Source organism: Elephas maximus, chromosome 1 (assembly GCF_024166365.1).
Source record: "Elephas maximus indicus isolate mEleMax1 chromosome 1, mEleMax1 primary haplotype, whole genome shotgun sequence".
In the NCBI taxonomy this organism is placed as follows: Eukaryota; Metazoa; Chordata; class Mammalia; order Proboscidea; family Elephantidae; genus Elephas; species Elephas maximus.
The window spans coordinates 19,615,819-19,638,603 of NC_064819.1; the positions used below are offsets into that span (position 1 = coordinate 19,615,819).

Consider the following 22,785-nt stretch of genomic DNA (forward strand, 5'->3'; position numbering starts at 1 on the left):
CAACTCATTATGTCAGAGTAGAACTGTGCTCCATACAGTTTTCAGTGGCTGTTTTTTTAGCAGCAGATCCCAAGGCCTTTTTTCCAAGGAGACTCTGGGTGGATTCAAACCTCCAGCCTTTCAGATAGCAACCAGGCATTAACTTTTTGCACCAACCAGGGACTAATTATATAGATAACCCTGTAAACCTATTACTGTCTAGTTGATTCTGATTCGGGGCAACCCTATAGGACAGAGTAGAACTGCTGACCTTTTGGTTTAGCAGTCAAGTGCTGTAACCACTGTGCCACCAGGGCTCCCTATTGTAAAGATAAAACCAAAAAAAAAAAACAAATGCATTGCCATCGCGTTTATTCCAACTCATAGCGACCTTATAACACAGAGTACAGCTGCCCCATAGGGTTTCCAAGGTGTGGCTGGTGGATTCGAACTGCCAACCTTTTGGTTAGCAGCCTAAGCTCTTAAACACTGTGCCACCAGGGCTCCGTTTTAAAGATAGTGGGATTAAAAAGGGACATTAGAGCTGTCTGAAGACTCTTCTCAGAAACTCATGTGTGATTGATCAAACCGTTGAGGGAAGCAGAGCTGCATTTGTCTTCAATCCCGATTATTACCTGCTGTGTTATCTTATACAAGTTGCCAAAACTCTGTGAGCCTCATTTGAAAATACAAAAAAAAAATCGTTACCATTGAGTCGATTCCAATTCATAGTGACCTTACTAGGACAGAGTAGAACTGTCCCTTAGGGTTTTCAAGGAGTGGCTGGTGGATTCGAACTGCTGACATTTTGGTTAGCAGCTGAGCTCTTAACCATTGTGCCACCAGGGCTCCCATTTGAAAATGGGAGGTGCTGATATCCATCCCACCAGGCAAAGAACCACGACCAGCTGAGGTGTGCACTGAGGGCAAAGGAATACAGGATGGGTGGTGGAGCTCTAAATACCAGTTATGGCCGCGTGACCAGTTGCAGAAACGAGTACTGTAGTTGTTGAGTATTTCTTCCTTGTATGTGTGCATCAATTATTTTTGTCTTCTTCACTTATAAAATAGAAGATGTAAACAGGGCTAGTGCATTTTTGGTTGTATGCATATTAGTTGTATCATGTTAGGTGAAATATGACTTTGGATTTGTCTTTATTTAGAGATTGTGTATAGTTTAAGGAGATGTGTACAGGTACCAAGTCGACAAGGGGCGAACTGTGATGGTTATGGTTGTGTGTCAACTTGGATGGGCCATGATTCTCAGAGGTTTGGCAGTTAGGTAATGATGTAGTTTGGTGGTTATGTAATGATGTAATCTGGACGTTATATAATGATGTATTTCTCCTCCATTTTGTGATATAATGTAATCACCTCAGTGATGTGATCTGATGTGATCACTCAGTCAGTTTTAAGGGGAGTTTCCTTTGGGATGTGGCCTGCATCCGATATATATGGATGTTCTGGCAAAGCTTGCTGGCTTTTGCTCATTCTGGATCCTGTATCCAGCTTGTCATCATCTGACCTTTGGTTCTTGGGACTTGAGCCAGCAGCCTGCTATATTGCCTGCCAATCTTGGGATTTGTTGACCTCCACAGCCTGTGAGCTAGCAGCCTACCGTTTAACCCGCCAATATTGGTTTACCAGCTCTTGCCAGCTACACGAGTAAGGAGAAACCTCCAGCCTGATGCCTGACCCATGGACTTGGGACTTGCCACCTTCTACAACCATGTGAACCATTTCCTTGAGATAGATCTCTCTCTTGCTCTCTCTATACGCTTCCCAGGTTTTGCTTCTCTAGAGAACCCAGCCTAAAATATTAGACTGGAAGCGCTCACTTGTCTGTGCCAAGAAATTTGGAAGACATCTACCTGGCCATCCAACTGAAAGAGATCCATGTACGTGCCCATTCCAAAGAAGGGTGATCCAACAGAATGTGGAAATTATCAAACAATATCATTAATGTCACATGCAAGTAAAATTTTGCTGAAGATAATTAAGAAATGGTTGCAGCAGTACATCGACAGGAAACTGTTAGAAATTCAGGCTGGATTCAGAAGAGGACATGGAACAAGTGATATCATTACTGATGTCAGATGGATCTTGGCTGAAAACAGAATACCAGAAAGATGTTTGCCTGTGTTTTATTGGCTACGCAAAGGCATTCGAATATGTGGATCCTAACAAATTATGGATAACTTTGTGAAGAATGGGAATTCCAGAACACTTAATTGCACTCATATGAAACATTTACATAGACCAAGAGGTAGTCGTTCAAACAGAACAAGGGAATACTGTGTGGTTTAAAATCAGGAAAGGTGTCCATCAGGGTCGTATCCTTTCATGATACTTATTCAGTTTGTATGCTGAGCAAATAACCCAAGAAGCTGGATTATATGAAGAAGAACGTGGCATCAGGATTGGTGGAAGACCCATTAACAACCTGGATATGCAGATGATACAACCTTGCTTGCTGAGAGCAAAGAGGACTTGAAGCACTAATGAAGATCAAAGACCACAGCCTTCAGTATGGATTACACCTCAACATAAAGAAAACAAAAATCCTCACAGCTGGACCAATAAGCAACATTATGATAAATGGGGAAAAGATTGGAGTTGTCAAAGATTTCATTTCACTTGGATCCACAATCCATGCCCATGGAAGCAGTAGTCAAGAAATTCCAACGACGTATTGCATTGGGCAATTCTGCTGCAAAAGACCACTTTCAGGCAAAGATGTCACTTTGAGGACTAAGGTACACCGTAGTATTTTCAATTGCCTTGTATGCATGTGATAGCTGGACAATGAATAAGGAAGACTGAAGAAGAATTGATGCATTTGAATTATGGTGTTGGTGAAGAATGTTGTATATACCATGGACTGCCAGAAGAATGAAGAGATCTGTCTTGGAAGAAGCACAGCCAGAATGCTCCTTAGAAGCAAGGATGGCAAAACTTCATCTCACGTACTTTGGACATGTTATCATGAGGGACCAGTCCCTGGAGAAGGGCATCATGCTTGGTAAAGTAGAGGGTCAACAAAAAAGAGGAAGACCCTCAACAAGGTGGACTGGCATCATGGCTGTACCAATGGGTTCAAACATAGCAATGATTGTGAGGGTAGTTCAGGACCAGGCAGTGTTTTGCTCTGTTGTACATAGGTTTGCTATGACAGCATCTAACAACAGCAGTATCTACCTTGAAGATCCACAGTGAGGCTCATCAGCTGAGTCAATAAACACAAAGCCCTCATCATAGGCTTGGCACGTAGACACCCTCTCCCTCTTTCCTGGAGATGGAATGTTTTTCTGGTGAGGCTGGAGGAGCCCCAGAATCTGTGCCCAAAGGCTTGGACTCTTGGTATGTTCTACATTGTTCCTTTGCTGCAGCTCTTCCCATAGCCAGTCAGCAGTCCTGCAGCTAGGCTGTACTTCTAAGGGAATGGAGAAGGGGCAAAGCCCAGCCTGGAATTGACCCAAGTTTTTTTCTTGCAGGTTACGAGAACCATGGCCAATTCCAACCGGTCAGTTCCAACTATGGTTTTCCTCACGGACATAGCCAGGCCTGTGCACGTGGTGGTAGCCCTCCATCACCGCCTGAGAGCCACACTATCTCCCACCCACCAATGGGAGAAGCCAGTCTGGTGTGACACTGTCCTGTAGGCCTCAAAACAACTTGGGCTCAGGGGCCTTTCACCATGAGAGGAAGTCTCCACCTCTTCACTTGCACCTTAGCTCCTGCAGGCCAGAGGTGCTGCTGAGAAGCAATTAAAGAGTGCCAGAGAATGACGAAGCAGGTGGCAAATTGGAGCAGTATTTCAAAGCCGACAATGAGAACATGAGCTGTCTTTCCCAGCAGCTGCTTCCGAGGTCCTCAGCCTCATGACGTCCGAGTCATGCAGCCCAGCATTGTCCTAATTTCCCCTTCTCCCCGAACCCTCTCTTGGTTAGTGGAAAGCGTGGGCTGATTTACTGAGGTGAAAGCCCTCTGCTGTGTTGTAAATATTTATCTCTGGGAAGCACTGAAGCGATTTCAAAACAGAAACGGAGAGAAGACACTAGGATGTTAATCTGGGCTTCCAAGAAGGCCTATTTTCTTTCCCAGGATGGAGACTCAGTACTTCCCTAAGCATGTCTTTTCATAATTTCCTGATCTGTTTGTTTTGTTGGCATTGTGTGTGTGTGTGTGTGTGTGTGTGTGTTAAGATTTTTTTGCATGTCTGCCAGGAATTATTTCTAGGGGTGGGAAGAGAGAGAGGAGAAGGAAGGAGACTTTTTTGTTTTATTTCTGTTTTTTTTTTTTTCCTAAATCTTTTGCTGTTTGTTTTCGGGTATAATTAATTACTCACTCCGGGTTGTAATTCCATCCATGGTCAGATGACGTGCCTTGTGGCCGGTTTAATTGAAAGCCGATGATGATTTGTCCCAAGCCTGTTCCACAGGGGCATAGCGTTTATTTGTGAGGGGATTGTTGATGTGGGGATCTCCCAGCTGCTTCTAAGGCTGTGAATATTGCCTTCTTCAAAGCACCCGTGCCCAGTAGGGTCTACACTGTACTGTCCACTAGGGTGGACACTCAGGGCCTCAGACACCCGGCAGCCAGTGTAGGCCTCCTTAACCCTGAGAACAATCATCTGGGCAGCCTCTGCTCTCCCAGTTCTCCTCAATGCTGTCCAAGGTCATGACGGTGAAGGTGGTCATGCAGTGTTGAGGGTCTTGAAAGCTACATCTTTAGCCAGAACTTTAGATCTTCTCTTTCATTTTCCAACTTGTTAGAGGTAAGGGGACACCATCTCTTTAGCCTGAAACTGAGCTGTGAGAGGATGAGGCCAGCAGATATACCCCCTGGTAAAGATGGTGCCGTATTTCTGACTCTACCCCTGGAGCTGAAGTAAGTTCTCAGACCAGAAAGCCCACCTAGATCCATAGCATCTTTCCCCACTTTGGGTTGCCATCTTTCTGTGCCTCCTGTTTAGTGTTCCCATGCTTGGGGCCTTCAACCAGGGCCCCTGAACCACCCTCTGTACCCTGGAGGCAGCAATTCTTCTGTTTTCTCAAGTAGCCCAGGTCAGCCTGCCCACTCTCTTGCCAAACCGTCATCTCCCATGGAAACCAGTGTTGAAAAGTACACCTGCTGACCATGAGGTGGGCATGCTGGAGCTCTTCTAGGTTCTGCCATCTACCAGGAGGCTTGGGCAGCCAGCAGCAGGCAGAACGCTCAGCACAAGTGTGTTCCACAGACACAAGGACACAAGACTTTTCCTAGCACATGTGCGTGCTTCCCTGCATCTGAGAAAATGACAGAGTGCATGCATATTGGTACTCCAATTCTAGCTTTGGTGATTGTCTTAGTCATCTAGTGCTGCTATAACAGAAATACCACAAATAGATGGCTTTAACAAAGAAAAGTTTATTTTCTCACAGTAAAGTAGGTTAAAAGTCCAAATTCAGGGTGTCAGCTCCAGGGTAAGGATTCCCCTCTCTGTTGTTGTTCTCATCAATGTTCCCCCAGATTAGGAGCTTCTCTGCGTAGGAACCTCAGGTCCAAAGGATGTGCTCTGCTCCTGGTGCTTCTTTCTTGGTGATATGAGATCCCCCTGTCTCTCTGCTCACTTCTTTTATATCTCAAGAGATTGCCTCAAGACACAATCCAATCTTGTAGGTTGAGTCCTGCCTCATTAACATCATAGAGGCAAGATTTACAAATATAGGAAAATCACACAATACCGGGAATCATGGCCCAGCCCAATTGATACACACACTTTTGGGGGGACATAATTCAAACCATGACAATGATTTAAACAAATACATGAGAAGATTTGTAAGTACAAGGGGCTGGTTGGAAGGCTCAGCTCATTGGAAGCAGCAGCACACACTTTTCCAGGAAGGAGCTGGTCTAATAGAACAGAGGAGGGCAGGGCAGTGGGGTAGACAGGAGTATTGTACTACTGGTTGCTGTGGGTCTCAAACTGAGGTTTTGTCTCCACAGTGACTCCATGTCTTGAATGTTAAGTCTGGTTCTTGCAAACTGAGCACAGCTCAAGATATGTTCTTAGGTGAAAATATGGATCTGTTTGGTTTTGATTTTTAAAGCCCTTCCCTGATGTTAATGTGAGAGTATGGGGAGTAATGTTCTCTTTCCACAAAGCTGGCTATAATGTGTGTGGATAAATTATGAAAGTCTCTTATCTTTTCTTTGACTAAAAGAAGTACTTACTAATCTTCAGGTTTATATTTTTATGGAACTCATATATTTTGTGAGTCACATTGATGACTAAGGTATACCTGACCCAAATCATGGTATTTTCAGTCACCTCATATGTATGTGAAAGCTGGACAATGAATAAGGAAGACTGAAGAAGAATTGAAGTGTTTGAAGTATGGTGTTGGTGAAGAATATTGAATATACTGTGGCCTGCCTGAAAAACAAATCTCTCTTGGAAGAACTACAGCCAGAATTCTCCTTAGAATCCAGGATGGCATACTTCTCACATACTTCAGACATATTATTATGAGGGACCAGTCCCTGGAGAAGGATGTCATGCTTGGTAAGGTAGAGGTTCAGAGAAAAAGAGGAAGACCCTCAACAAGATGGACTGACACAGCGACTGCAACAATGGGCTCAAACATAGCAATTGTGAGAATGGTGCAGGACCGGGCAGTGTTTCCTTCTGTTGTACATAGGGTTGCTATGAGTGGGAACCAACCTGACAGCACCTAAGAACAACAACACATGAGTTGGAATTGACTTGATAGTAACCAACAACAACATGCAGATACTCCATCAGCTGGTTATGTGGAGTGCCTACGTTTTCTACCTAGTCCTACGCACAGCCCTTCGGGCCAAGACACAATGTTTCCTGTTCTCTAGGAGTTTATGGCCCACGTTGGGGGTGGAGAGTGGGACCAGCAACCAGTTGCTGTCAAGTTGATTCTGACTCATGGTGACCCCATGTGTTTCAGAGTAGAAATGTGCTCTGCAGGGTTTTCAGTAGTTGTGATCTTTCAGAAGTAGACTCCTAGACCTTTCCTCCAAGATGCCTCTGGGTGGATTCAAATCGCCAATCTATTGGTCAGTAGTCGAGTGCTTAGCCATTTGCAGAGGGGGAGCTAATTCACACAAGACCATTAGCTAGGGAGTCAGAAGACCTGAGTTCTGGGGCCAGTTTTACTGCTTAGCTTAATTGACAAGTCATTCGTTTATTCCTGAAGTTTCAGCGGTCATACTGCTGTCATTTCGACTGTCCTCCAGTATCTTCTCTGGGCCATCACTGTGGTTATCACTTCCATCCATCTGTATCATTTCATCCTTAGACCAGCCTTTAAGCATTGCACATCCCAGCCTTCTCTATGTAGTTCCCACACAGAGATGACTACATCAGGGTCAGCAGCCAAAGGAGCAGGTTCCTTTAAAAAAAAAAACCTCATCCTAATGAACGTCAGCATTCCTGGTAAGCATGCTCCTCTTTTCAGCAGTGACGCTTACAACTTGGCATCTTATTTCATAATTACCTAAAAGTATGGCCGTCTGGACAGAAGCGCATATGGCAGTGCAGGCTGCAGCGGAGGCTGTTGACCTCCCAGAGTGGAAGGGCGTGTCCTCAGCCTGAAAGATGACCACTGAGGCAGTCATTTCAAGTGGGTGTCAAGGGGCTGCTTCGTGCCGCAGTGGCTGCCTGTGTCCCTCTTAGCCAGGTGACCTCATTTGGTGAAGTCCCTTTTGAAAGAAGAGTTGGCATCTTCTAGTATCCCTTCCCTGAAGGGTGCTTTACCAATGAGGAGTCGTAATAATATTAAAGCCACTGAAATTATTGTCTTTGGGTTGTATGAAACTTTCCCAATTCCCTCCCAGACACTCCCTAAAGGGCAGGGAAGGTGCTCAGGTTTATTGGAAGGCTTATTAAGGCAAGGCTAGGGCTCTGCGGAGAGCCTGGGTGGCACAAGTGGTTTGTAGTCCGCTGCTAACCTGAAGGTTGGTGGTTTGAACCTACCCAGCGACTCTGCAAAAGAAAGGCCCAGCAAACTGCTTCCATAAAGATTACAGCCCAAAAAACCCTATGGAGCAATTCTACTCTGTAACACACGTAACTCATGGGCTCGCCGTGAGTCGTAATCAACTCCCTGGCAATGGGTTTGTTTTGGTTTAGGGCCCTACCAAAATGAAGGAGGTGGGTCTTTCAGGACACACCTGATGTCCCTGAGCTCTGTCTCCCCAGCACATTCCTGTCCTCAAGGAGTGCTCTCTCTGGCCAGGGTGATGACCCAGGTTCACAGGGTGCAGGCATCAGAGGCAGGCAGGGGTGCGGGGAACACTGAACAGGAAGCCATGACTTCCGGTCAGGCCCACAGGCCAGGGAAGGAGGCCATCAGGCTGTTCCTTCAGAATCAGTAGGAATTGGATGACCTGGAAAGACCAGGAGTAAACATAGCACGTGGTGGCTCTCAGTGGAGGAGAAATGACTGACTGATTGACTGAATGGCTTCTTTTCATCTCTGCAGAAAGGTCATGTGAGGGTACGGGGTGGCCCTAGAAAGAGCCAGGAGAATAGAGGCTGCTGTCCCCACCTCCACCACTGCCTGCCCGCCTTCTGGTCTCCATATATATATATATATATATATATATATTTTTTTTTTTTTTGATGTTCCTCTCTTCCTCTGTCCCAAACTTCCTGCTCCGAGCATGAACCTCTTCACTGCTGACTTACCATACTTTGAAAATGCCAGAGACCCTGGCGAGTCCCTGGGATTTACTCCTAGAAGTGAGAACATCCTCCTGAGAAAAAACAGTTAAGAATCGAAGAAGAAACTCATCTTGGCAAATTTGTCTGCCTTGAGAGTTTCTTTAATTATAGTGAAATTCCCATTTCCTGGAAGAGGACTTCTCTTCAGATCTGTATTTGGCCAGTTTGTTGCTCTGCTCCAGAATACTATTTGTCTGTCAGGGTCTTTGGCCTTCCTGCGTGCTCCTGGGTCTCTGTGTGGGTAGCAGCGGAGCCAAAATCTGCCCCCCTGGAGCAACTCTCCCGTCAGAATGGAATCAGGATATACTGGGGAAAGCTTGCTGGGCTTTCAAGTAGACCAAGGTTCTCATCCCGCCTCCAACATTTATTTGCTGTGCGACCTTGTGCTATTGTTTTTAGCCTATCTAAGCCTCTACTTCTTCATCTAAAAATGGGAATAACTCCATTTAACATGATGGGGAGTTATGGAGATGAGAAATAAACTGTTGCCTGTGCAACGCTGGACACTTAATATCCATTTTAAAAAAGAGTGCTTCCATGTGGCCGTCGTGGATGTGATTGGACGAACTCCTGGGGCCACAAGAATGAGCTCACCCCTTCTTTCACAGCCCAGTCAATGTCACAAACCTCTCAGCATACTGCCTTGAGGCTGCTCCTTTGCCCCTTCCCCCAAAAAACCCAGAAGTTATGGAGTCTGTTCCAACTCATGGTGCCCCCTATGTGTGTCAAAATAGAACTGTGTTCCCCATAGGGTTTTCAGTGGCTGATTTTTTTTTTATTGTGCTTTAAGTGAAAGTTTACAAATTAAGTCAGCCTCTCATACAAAAATTTATATATACTTTGCTAGGTACTCCTAATTACTGTCCCCCTAATGAGACAGCACACTTCTTCCCTCCAGTCTCTCTTGTCGTGTCCATTCTGCCAGCTTCTGACCCCCTCTACCCTTTCATCTCCCCTCCAGATAGGAGATGCCAACATAGTCTCATGTGTCTACCTGATCCAAGAAGCTCATTCTTCACCGGCATCTTTTTCTATCCCATTGTCCAGTCCAATCCCTGTCCAAAGAGTTGGCTTTGGGAATGGTACCTGTCTTGGGCTAACAGAAGGTCTGGTGACCATGATGACTGGGGTCCTTCTAGTCTCAGTCAGACCATTAAGTCTGGTCTTTTTATGAGAATTTGAGGTCTGCATTCCACTGCTGTCCTGCTCCTTCAGGGATTCCCTGTTGTGTTCCCTGTCATGGCAGTCATCGGTTGTAGCTGGGCACCATCTAGTTCTTCTGGTCTCAGGCTGATGTAGTCTCTGGTTTATGTGGCCCTTTCTGTCTCTTGGGCTCATAATTACCTTGTATCTTTGATGTTCTTTATTCTCCGTGGCTCCAGGTGGGTGGAGACCAATTGATGCATCTTAGATGGCCACTTGCTAGTGTTTAAGACCCCAGACACCAGTCTTCAAAGTGGGATGCAGAATGTTCTCTTAATAGATTTTACGATGCCAGTTGACTTAGATGTCCCCAGAAACCGTGGTCCCCAAACTCCTGCCCCTGCTACTCTAGCCTTCAAAGCGTTCAGCTTATTCAAGAAACTTCTTTGCTTTTGGTTTAGTCCAGTTTTGCTGACTTCTCCTGTACTGTGTGTTGTCTTTCCCTTCACCTAAAATAGTTCTATCTACATCTCATTAGTGAATACCCTTCTCCCTCCCTCCCCCTTCTCGTAACCATCAAAGAATATTTTCTTCTCTGTTTTAAAAAAAAAACTATTTCTCAATTTCTTATAAATAGTGGTCTTATACAATATTTGTCCTTTTGCAACTGACTAATTTCACTCAGCATTATGCCTTCCAGATTCCTGCATGTTTTGAAATGTTTCACAGATTCATCGCTGTTCTTTATTGATGCATAGTATTCCACTGTGTGAATATACCATAATTTATTTATCCATTCATCCGTTGATGGGCACCTTGGTTGCTCCCAACTTTTTGCTATTGTATACAATGCTTCAGTGAACAACGGTGTGCATATATCTGTTCATTTAAAGGCTCTTATATCTTTAGGATATATTCCAAGGAGTGGGATTGCTGGATCATATAGTAGTTCTATTTCTAGCTTTTTAAGCGCCAAATCGATTTCCATAGTGGTTATACCATTTTACGTTCCCACCAGCAGTGTGTAAGTGTTCCAGTCCCTCCACAACCTCTCCAACATTTATTATTTTGTGTTTTTTGGATTAATGCCAGCCTTGTTGGAGGGAGATGGAATCTCATACATAGTTTTGATTTGCATTTCTCTAAGGGCTAATGATCGTGAGCATTTCCTCATGCATCTGTTAGCTACCTGAATGTCTTGTTTAGTGAAGTGCCTGTTCATACCTTTTGCCCATTTTTTAATTGGGTTATTTGTCTTTTTGTATTTGAGTTTTTGCAATATCATGTAGATTTTAGAGATCAGGCACAGATCAGAAATGTCATAGCTAAAAACTTTTTCCCAATCTGTAGGTAATCTTTTTACTCTTTTGGTGAAGTCTTTGGATGAGCATAGGTGTTTGATTATCAGGAGCTCCCAGTTACCTAGTTTCTCTTCTGCATTGTTAGTAATGTTTTGTATACTGTTTATGCCATGTATTAGGGCTCCTAGCGTTGTCCCTATTTTTTCTTCCATGATCTTTATTGTTTTAGATTTTATGTTTAGGTCTTTGATCCATTTTGAGTTAGTTTTTGTACACAGTATGAGGTACGGGTCTTGTTTCATTTTTTTCAATGGCTGATTTTTTGAAAGTAGATTGCCTGGCCTTTCTTTCAAGGTGCTACTAGGTACACTAGAACTTCCAACCTTTTGGTTAGCAACTGAGCGTGTTAACTCTTTTCACCACCCAGGCTGCCTCATCTCCAGGCCAAAGGCCCTTGCCGCCCACCCTCCTTCCTTGGACAGAACCTGACATGATGTGGTTTCTTTGCTTTAGGTGGTGGCACTTTCCTGTCCCTGCATTATGAAGGCTCTGTTTCACCTTAGGTAAGAACTGCCTGAGACCCCGAATGTGGGAGTTTTGGGGTACAGGAGGAAGAAGAGGTAGGGCTGGAGGGAGCGTGAGCTGTGGGGCTTTCCCAGCCCAAGGTGGCTGACCCTAAATGGCCCCATTGTGACCCCTTGATGGTAGCAACTTTCATTTGTGGACACTCTCCGGGGACACAGTGTCCTCCTTGTGGTCACCATCAGTTCCCTGCCCTGTGGCCTGTCTCTGTTCTTTGCTCCTCAGTTTACGGCAGGGTTCCAGGAGACCAGAAGAGGTTACCATAGTGGCTTCCCTAGCATTCCAGGCCCGACTTTCCTGATTTGGCTGTGAGAAGCCAGGCGGGTCACAGGGTCTGTGTGTGCCTGGATGGGCCCCTTTCCCTGTGCCCCCTCCCAACATGGGCCAGAGAAGCCCAGCTCTGGGGCCCTCTCACTTTCCTCTGGCCTGAGCAGCTGGATTCTTCTCTGCTGTAACTTACTATTTTTTTCAGAAACCTCATGTAGAATGTCAACTGATGTTTTGTTTCTGTGACACAGAGGAAAACAGAAAAAGGAACAAATGAATCAGTTTTTCTTGAATTATGAACTGCGATGTTTTCATAAACTAATTTAGAAACTGACTGTTGTATTCCACAAACATTCCTGGGCTTTGGCTGGATGCTAAGCCCTGCCCTGTGAGTGGAGGTTGAGCTGCCTGAGATGTGGTTCCTGCCCTCAGAGGCTTCCCCGCAGCCCGGGCAGCCTCTCCTCAGAGCGTAATCCTCCTTGGCTGTGCGGTGGTGAAGAGACAGGTGAAGAGTGAAGGTAGAGCCCGATGTCCTGGAGTCGATGTTGGTGGTAATTTTGCTCATGGCAGTGCCCTTCACCTCTCCCTACTGCCCACACCTCAAGGCTCAGGCCAAGTCCCCCTCTCCTGTGAAGTCTTCCTTCATTGCTTCAAGCCTTAGTGAGTTCCCTGCTCTCCAAACTCTGGATTCTTTTGTGTGCGTATGTGTGTTTTGGGTGAAGGTTTACAGAGCAAATTAGTTTCTCATTAAACAAGTAATACACATATTATTTCATGACTTTGGTTGCCAAACCCACAATGTGTCAACAGTCTCCCGTTCTTGACCTTGGGCTCCCCATTTTCATTCATCCAGCTTTCCTGTCCCCTCCTGTCTTCTTGTCCTTGCCCCTGGGCTGGTGTTCTCATTTAGACTCATGTACATGGTTGAACTATGTGTGTTATTGTTTGTTTTATGTTGTTATTCGGTGACATCAAGTTGGTTTGGACTCATAGTGAACCTGTGTACAACCAAACCAAAAAATGCCCGGTCCTGTGCCATCCTCACAATTGTTGCTATGCTTGAGCCCATTGTTGCATTCACTGTGTCAATCCATCTCATCGAAGGCCTTCCTCTTTTTCACTGACCCTCTACTTTATCAAGCATGACATCCTTCTCCAGGGACTGATCCCTCCTGATAACATGTCCAAAGTATGCAAGATGAAGTCTTGCCATCTTTGCTTCTAAGGAGCGTTCTGACTATACTTCCGAGACAGATTTGTTCGTTCTTTTGGCAGTCTATTTTTTTTTATGGTACATCCAATATTTTTCGTCAGCACCACAGTTCAAAGGTATCATTCCTCTTTGGTCTTCCTTATTCATTGTCCAGCTTTCACATGCATATGATATGATTGAAAATACCATGGCTTGTGTCAGGTGCACCTTAGTCATCAAGGTGACATCTTTGCTTTTTAACACTTTAAAGAGGTCCCTTGGAGCAGATTTGTCCAAAGCAATGCGTCTTTTGATTTCTTGACTGCTACTTCCATGGTTGTTGATTGTGGAGCCAAGTAAAATGAAATCCTTGACAATTTCAGTCTTTTTTTTCTGTTTATTGTGATATTGTTTGTTGGTCCAGTTGTGAGGATATTTGTTTTCTTTATGTTGAGGTGTAATCCATATGGAAGGCTATAGTCTTGGATCTTCATCAGTAAATGCTTCAAGTCCTCTTCAGTTTGAGCTAGCAAGGTTGTGTCATCTGCATATCCCAGGTTGTTAATAAGTCTTTCATCAATCCTGATGCCATGTTCTTCTTCATATAGTCCAGCTTCTTGGGTTATTTGCTCAGCATACAGATTGAGTAAGTATGGTGAAAGGATATGATCCTGACGCACACCTTCCCCGACTAAACCATGCAGTATCCCCTTGTTCTGTTCAAACAACTGCCTCTTGATCTATGTACGGGTTCCTCATGAGCACAATTAAGTGTTCTGGAATTCCCACTCTTTGAAACGTTATCCATAATTTGTTATGATCCACACAGTTGAATGCCTTTGCATAGTCAATGAAACACAGGTAAACCTCTTCCTGGTATTCTCTGTTTTCAGCCATGATGCACCTGACATCGGCAATGATATCCCTGGTTCCATATCCTCTTCTGAATCTGGCTTGAATTGCTGGCAGTTCTGTCAATGTACTGCTGCAACCACTTTGGAATGATCTTCAGCAAATTTTACTTGTGCATGATATTAATGATATTGTTCAATAATTTCTGCATTCGGTTGGATCACCTTTTTTGGGAATAGGCATAAATATGGATCTCTTCCAGTAGGTTGACCAGATAGCTGTCTTCCAAATTTCTTGGCATGGATGAGTGAGCACTTCCAGTGCTGCATCAGTTTGTTGAAACATCTCGGTTGGTATTCCATCAATTCCTGGAGCCTTGTTTTTTCGCCAGTGCCTTCAGTGCAGCTTGGTCCTCTTCCTTCAGTGCCATTGGTTCCTGAGCATATGCTACCTCCTGAAGTGGTTGGATGTTGACCAGTTCTTTTTGGTGCAGTGACTTTGTGTATTCCTTCCATCAGTTTTTGATGTTTCCTTCATTGTTTTATATTTTCCCTGTAGAATCCTTCCAAATTACAACTCAAGGCTTGAACTTTTTCTTCAGTTTTTGCAACTTGAGAAATGCCAAGCATGTTCTTCCCTTTTGGTTTTCTAACTCCAGGTCTTTGCACATGTCATTATAACACTTTGTCTTTTCAACCCGCACTTTGAAATCTTCCGTTCAGCTCTTTTACTTCATCATTTCTTCCATTCACCTTAGCTACTCAAAGTTCAAGAGAGAGTTTCAGAATCTCTTCTGACATCTATTTTGGTCTTTTCTTTCTCTCCTGTCTTTTTAATGACCTCTTGCTTTCTTCATGTTTGATGTCCTTGATGTCCTTCCACAACTCCTCTGGTCTTCGGTCATTGGTGTTCAATCCATCAAGTCTATTCTTGAGATGGTCTCTAAATTCAGGTGGGATATACTCAAGGTTATATTTTGGCTCTCATGAACTTGTTCTAATCCTCTTCAGATTCAACTTGAACTTACATGTGAGCAATAGATTGTTTGTTCACAGTGGGCCCCTAGCTTTGTTTTGACTGATGATATCGAGCTTTTCTATCATCTTTTCCCACAGATGTAGTTGATTTGATTCCTGTGGTTTCCATCTGGCAAGGTTCATCTGTATAGTCGCCTTTTATGTTGTTGAAAAATAATATTTGCAATGAAGAAGTCGTTGGTCTTGCAAAATTCTGTCATGCAATCTCTGGCATTGTTTCTGTCACCAAGGCCACATTTTCCAACTGCTGATCCTTCTTCTTTGTTTCCAACTTTTGCATTCCAGTCACCAGTAATTATCAGTGCCTCCTCCTGATTGCATGTTCAATCAATTTCAAACTGCAGAGGTTGGTAAAAATCTTCAGTTTCAGTACTGGCAAAACTGGATGTCCATCTGCAAAAAAATGAAACAGGACCCATACCTCACACCATATACAAAAACTAATTCAAAATGGATCCAAGACTTAAATATAAAGCCAAAACCTATAAAGTTCATAGAAGAAAAAATAGGATCAATGCTAGAGGCCCTAATACATGGCATTAACAGGATACAAACTATAACCAACAACACACAAACTCCAGAAGATAAGCCAGATAACTGGGATCTTCTAAAAAGTAAATACTTATGCCCATCAAAAGACTTCACCAAAAGAGTAAAAAGAGAACCTATAGACTGGGAAAAAATTTGGGGCTATTACAAATCAGACAAAGGTCTAATCTCTAAAATCTGCAAGAAAACCCAACACCTCTACAACAAAGAGACAAATAATCCAGTTAAAAATGGGCAAAGGAAATGAACAGGCACTTCCCCAAAGAAGACATTGAAGTGGCCAACAGACACATGAGGAAATGCTTGCAATCATTAGTCATTAGAGAAATGCAAATCAAAACCACAATGAGATACCATCTTACCCCAGCATTATTGGCACACACACACACACAGGGGAAATCGGAATTCTTATGCACTGCTGGTGGGAATTCAAAATGATCCAACCATTTTGGAAAATGATATGGTGCTTCCTTAGAAAGCTAGAAATAGAAATACCATATGATCCAGCAATCCCACTCCTAGGAACATATCCTAGAGAAATGAGAGTTGTCACACAAATATAGACATATGCACACCTATGTCATTGCAGCATTGTCCACAATACCAAAAAGATGGAAACAACCTAGATACCCATCTAGGATGGATAAACAAACTATGGTACATACACACAATGGAGTATTACGTAACAATAAGGAACAGTGATGAATCTGTGAAGCATCTCATAACATGGATGAATATGGAGGGCATTATGCTGAGTGAAATAAGTCAATCACAAAAAGACAAATATTGTATGAGACCACATGCCGTAAAAACACACAAAATGAAACAATCTTTCATGGTTACAAGGGAGGGAAGGGATGGGGATGGAAAAACACAAAATAGACAATAGGTAAGTGGTAACTTTGGTGAAGGGTAAGACAGTACACAGTACTGGGGAAGCCAGTACAACTTGTCCAAGGCAAGGTCATGGAAGCGCCATAGACACACCCAGACTCCCTGAGGGACTGAATTGCTGGGCCAAGGGCTGTGGGAACCAGGGTCTCTGGGAACATGTAGCTCAATTGGCATATCATAGTTTATAAAGAAAATGTTCTACATTCTACTTTAGTGAGTAGTGTCTGGGGTCTTAAAAGCCTGTGAGCGCCATCTAAGATACTTCACTTGTCTCACTCCTTCGGGAGCAAGGGAGCAAAGGTACAAGGGAAAGATTAGTCCAGAGGACTAATGGACCGCATCTACCATGGCTTCCACCAGACTGAGTCCAGTACAACTAGATGGTGCCTGGCTACCACCACTGACTGCTCTGACAGAGAAAACAATAGAGGGTCCTGGATAGAGCTGGGAAAAAATGTAGAAGAAAATTCTAACTCACAAAAAAAAACAAGACTTGCTGGCCCGACAGACTGGAGAAACCCCGAAAGTATGGCCCATGGGCACCCTTTTAGCTCGGTAATGAAGTCACTCCTTCAGCCAAAGGTTAGGCAGGCCCATAAAACAAAATGAGACTAAAGGGCTCAACAGCCCAGCGGCAAAGACTAGAAGGCAGGAGGGGGACGGGAAAGCTGGTAATAGGGAACACAAGGTCAAGAAGAAAGAGTGTTGCCATGTCATGGGGTTCTTAACCAATGTCATATAACAATATGTGTACTAACTATTTAATGAGAAACTAGTTTTTCTGAAAACCCTCATCTAAACTAAAAAGAAAAAAAAATCTTCAATTTCTTCGTCTTTGGCCTTAGTGGTTGATGCATAAATTTGAATAATAGTCGTATTAACTGGTCTTCCTTGTAGGCGTATGGATATTATCCTATCACTGACAGCGTTGTACTTCAGGATAGATCTTGAAATGTTCTTTTTGACAATGAATGCAATGCCATTCCTATTTAACTTGTCATTCCTGGCATACTAGACCATGTGATTGTCTGATTTAAAATGGCCAATACCACTCCATTTCAGCCCACTAATTCCTAAGATGTTGATGTTTCTGAGTTCCGTTTCATTTTTGGCGATTTCTAATTTTCCTAGATTCGTACTTTGTACATTACATGTTCTGATTACTAATGGATGTTTACAGCTGTTTCTTCTCATTTTGAGTCATGCCACATCAGCAAACGAAAGTCCCGGAAGCTTGACTCCATCCACATCATTAAGATTGACTCCACTTTGAGGAGGTAGCTCTTCCCTAGCCATCTCTTGAGTGCCTTCCAATCTGTGGGGTTCATCTTCTGGCACTGTATCAGACAGTGTTCCACTGCTATTTATAAGGTTTTCACCAGTCAGCTTAGTCTCTGGTGTCCTTTCTGACATGAAATACGTAGGCGCTCAATCCAGTATGGTTGGGTGAAGGGATGAGGGTGATGAGCAGATGAATTTAGCCTGTACACCTGTCTAATATCTGCTCCCCTCCTGTCACCCCTGAATCATATGGAGGCATCAGAAGCCAACAGATCTTACATGCCAGGTAATCATGAGACTGAATCATTACGGCTCAGTCTGTATTTAGACAATGGAGTAAAAGTGTCAGTGTCTGATGTCTTTCAGCTTTTTCTCTCTGAGTAAGCATCTTGACACATATTTGGGTTTGTAGGGCTAATAAAACGACATTTTTACCTTTCTCCTGTTTTTTTCCTCTTCTTCTTAAACCAAAAAACCACACCAAACCTGTTGCTGTTGAGGCGATTCCAAGTCATAGCATCCTTGGTACTTCTTATTTGCCAACTGTGCTCCAAAAGAAACGCCTGAATGCTTTGGGTGTTCAGCAGGATACTCATATAATGTATTATCCAAACTGGACTGTGAAAGAGTATACTGTTGACAATTACCCCAGTACACTAGACATAAACTGGGATATATCGTCACCTGTTGTTGGTGTTGTTAGGTGCCATTGAGTCGATTCCAACTCGTAGTGACCCTATGCCCAACATAACAACACACTGCCTGGTCCTGCGCCATCCCCACAAACGTTGCTGTTTCTGCTAATCATAAGGTTTGACCAATTTTTTTTTTTTTAGAAGTAGATTGCCATGTCTTCTTCCTAGTCTGTTGTCTTAGTCTGGAGGCTCCACTGAAACCTGTCCACCATGAGTGACTGTGCTGGTGTTTGAAATATCAGTGGCATAGCTTCCAGCATCACAGCAACATGCAAGCCACCACAGTATGACAGATGAATAGTGGATAGTCATCTAGTTTTAAATAAAATGTGTGGCTGCAATTGGAAGGAAAGGTATGGGGCAGTTGTTTATGAAGACCCTAGTGTGGAGTGGGTTGTCATAAGTTTGTATCATTCAGTGACAGCAGTGACAATCCAGTGGTGTTTCTGAACCCTCCACTCATCTTCTGTCCAGGGCTAAGCCTACCAGGATGCGTGTCTGAGTCTTAATGTTGTCTTTTTCTTTCCTCCAGAGATCCTGCGGATCATTCAGTTGGACCTAGACCTAAAGTATAAGACCAACATCCGGGAGTTGTTTGAGGAGTTTGACAATTTCCTGTCAGGTGCCGTCATTGGCATAGCCAGAGAGATGCAGCCGGTGTACAGGTATGTTGTAGCTATAGGGGAGTGGCCTACAGGCCCCTCCTCAATCCCCTACTGTCTCTCTTCTGTCATTCATGGCTGATAAGGATTTATGAGTGTATAAGTTTTGTGGAGTCTATGGGTGGTATAAACGGTTAATGCGCTCTGCTGCTAACCAAAAAGATGGCAGTTTGAGTTCACCCAGAGGCACCTTGGAAGAAAGGCCTAGTGATCTGTTCCAAATATTAGCCACTGAAAACCCTATGGAGCACAGTTCTACTCTGACACACATGGGGTCACCATGACTCAGAGTTGACTCTGTGGCAACTGGCTGGTTGGAATCTTCTTGCATTTAATACCTTAGGAACAGGTTTGTATTTATTGCTTATAGTGAAGAATATGGGCAGGTGGATCTGCTCCCAGGCCATGGATGCTACCTCATTAATTTTTGGGATTTCATGACTTTTTCTATCTGGAAAGCCTAGTTGTTTTGGTTGTTGGCTCTGGTTAAGCTCAGAATTTTAAAATCTCAGGCTTTGTCCTATAGAGGAGGTACCAGGATATAGATTTAACTGCCATCCTGGTGATAAACCAGGTTTTCTTACCCTCTGAGTCACCAGAGTGACCCCTAATCTATAGCAGTGAAGTGGGTTTCTCGGTAGTTTTGTAAGGAGGGTGAGGCAGCTCAGCAACTTTGGACCACAGATGGGCATCACCTAGCCAAGGTGAAGAAGCATGTTCTGCATGATGGACTGTTTCATTGCCAAGTGTGTATCACAGAGAAACGCCAGCACCTGCAAACCAGGAGACACGCTCAAGAATGTTCATTGCAATATCGTTTGTAGTAGCCAGAAACTGCAAACAACCTAAATGTCCACAGACAGCATAACGGATAAATGGTGTTATTATGTTCATCCAATAGAGTACTATAAAGCAACAAAAATGAGCGAACTGTAGCCATTGTAATAAATAGGCAAAATGAAACTGTAATCCTTGGGGATGCATACAGAGGTAGGAAAATTACAAGAAAAAGCAAGGAAATAATGACCCCAGGAGCCAGCATGAGTTACCTCTGGGCTGTGGGTGGGGTGGGGAAGGGAACCCAGGGTAAGCAGTTGTCTCTGGAGTACTACAATGCTACATTTCTTTTCTTTTTTTTGGCTTTAAATAAAAGAATAAAAATTTATTTTCTCACAGTTCTGGAAGCCAGAAGTCCAAATCATGGCCTCAGCCTTGTCAGTTCCTTCCTCGTCAGTAGCCCCAGGTGTTCCTTGGCTTGTAGACAGTCCTCACGTGACATCTGTCTTCCCAGGCGTGTGCATATCTCTGAGTCTAATCCACTCTCGTTATAACTCAGGAGTGATTAGATTCAGAGCCTACCCTATTCCGGTATGATCTAATTAACATAATCGGGAAAACCCTATTTCCACACTGTTACTGGGGGCATGATCTCATCTGTTTGTGTGGCTTAGGCCTCTGAGTGTAGACCCATCCAAGTGGCACCTTGGCTGATGGTTCTGGCCATATATTTAGCTCCTAATTTGTCACTGTAGCCACTAGCTGCCACAGTCTTGGAAGATCTGGTGTGTTAGGAGAATACATCCTTTCTGTCCTCAGGACACATCCCTAAACTGGGTTATTCAGTTGTGAGGGAGGATGGTCAGGCACTAGAAGCTCCCCCATACTGCAGGGCAGCCTTTAGCATGGGGGGGCTAGAGGAGCCGGCAACAGTGATTTCCCCTTTGAGGAAACTTGGAAGGGCTATCAGAAACTTCTGGTACATGCTGGTGGAGTAGAAAGAACTAGATTTTAGAATTTGACAGACCTGGGTGTGTGTCCAGATCCCAGCCTGCAGCTCTCTTGGGCATCTGACTGTCACCTGCCGAAGCCTGTGTCCCTCTCTGCTGGTGGATGCCATAGTTCCCACCGGAACAACAGACACTTGACAGCCCGTAGCTGCTGCTGGCGCTGTGATGTTGGGAGTTGAGGCATTTGCTGTGAATTGGCTCTGACTCATGGCGACCCCCTGTGTGTCACAGGAGAATTGTGCCCTGTAGGGCTTTCAATGGCTGATTTTTTTGAGTTAGATCATCAGGACTTTCTTGTGATGTACCTCTGGGCGGACTCAAACCAACAGCTTTTTAGTTATCAGCCAAGACAGTGGCTGCATCACCCAGGGACTGCTCTGATGTTCCCGTTGCGGTCGAGTTGATTCTGACTCACAGAGACCCTATAGGACAGAGCAGAACTGCCCATAGTGTTAATGCTACATTTCTTGACTTGGGTAGTTATGTACCCTTTACATCCTTTGGCATGTAATATGTCATACAGCTACAAAAAAAAGCAGAAGCAACTACAGGTTTTGTTAAAACCAGGCATGTGGCCCTGTGTCTAGAGAGTTGTACATGGCCAACTTTTCCTCCTGTGAGTCAGAGCCAGAGCTGCCCAAGTTTGCTCGGAAAGAGCTGAGATTTCACTGTCCCCTGGGCTGGCCTGTCCTTTGCTGTCCTTGCGGACCCCTAATGCTGGCTCCCTGTGGACGTTCTTGGAGCCAGGCCCAGTCTTTGGAGAGCTGTGGGGCACAGGCAGCTGGTGACTCAAGGGTATGCACTTCCCTAGCAGGAAGAAGAAGTGACAGCCGCAGCTTGGCTGCAGCAATTTGCAAGACCCAGATCACATACCAGGAAATTCCTGAAGGCCTCTGAGTGAGCTGATAACTCCTGGGGACTTACATAATCCCACAAATTGCCCCAGAGTCTGCAGGGCCTGTCACTCTGAGGTGGGGAGCAGGGAGAAGGGTCTCCCTGTCCCACTCCCCCACCTTCATCTAGGGTATGTCTTAGGTTTGGGATTCTCGATTTAACAAAGGGAGGTGATGGAAGGGGCTCTCAACCAAGAGTCAAAAGTCCTAGGTGGAAGTCCCACCACCCTTGCGGGCTTGGTTTCCCCATCTGAGAATGAGCACAGGGGAGCTTAGGAACACCCTTCCCCAGCTCTGGCATTTTGTGATCACGGGCTCTTCTGACCCCAAGCCATTTGTTCAGTGTCATTCCTCTCTTTGTCTGCTCGTGAGCACCTTATAGTTCTGTAAGGCCTGTGTTCCTAAAAAAAAAGTTAAACCAGGCTCATTATTCAACGCAGTTAGAGCACTGAAGCCTATAAGCCATGGTTAGGAATCTTCTCCTAAAATATAAATGGAAACTTGGAAAGCTGATCACACTTCATTTACACAGTATTGGCTGGAATTTATATTTTCTGTAGAGCTAGGATTGTATAAATAGTAGAACTTGACTCCATTTAATTGTGTCTGGACTTCTCAAAAAACCTCTGGAAAGATTTTACATTCCAAAGGAAATCAGGTTTTTTCTCACCTTCAGAGTTTTTAATTGCCGTGAAGTGCCATGAGAAAAATGAAAGCCTGGCCACACGGTGGCTGGTAAAAAGGGCCGTGTTTGCAGGTTTGAGCACTCAGCCTGGACAGAAATTCAGATGCCTCTACACTGTCCTCCCTCCTCCTTCCAGCTGAAATGTTCCTGAAGGCCTCCCATAATTAAGTCTGCAAACGAAGGCTCTGCACTAACATGTGCCCTACTGGCTCCAGCTAATTGCCTTTTAATATTGGCAGTCTCCTG

The 22,785-nt window shown here is 44.3% G+C and overlaps 1 protein-coding gene across 2 annotated transcripts in view; it reads left to right on the forward strand.

Moving 5' to 3' along the window:
• The window catches only part of XXYLT1 (xyloside xylosyltransferase 1), a 238,395-nt gene that overhangs the window by 112,807 nt on the left and 102,803 nt on the right, over positions 1-22,785 (forward strand). For both annotated transcript variants that reach the window (XM_049879870.1, XM_049879878.1), the window contains exon 3: positions 19,045-19,177. In XM_049879870.1, coding sequence (XP_049735827.1) covers positions 19,045-19,177 — 133 coding nt within the window. The remainder of the gene's footprint in view (positions 1-19,044; positions 19,178-22,785) is intronic.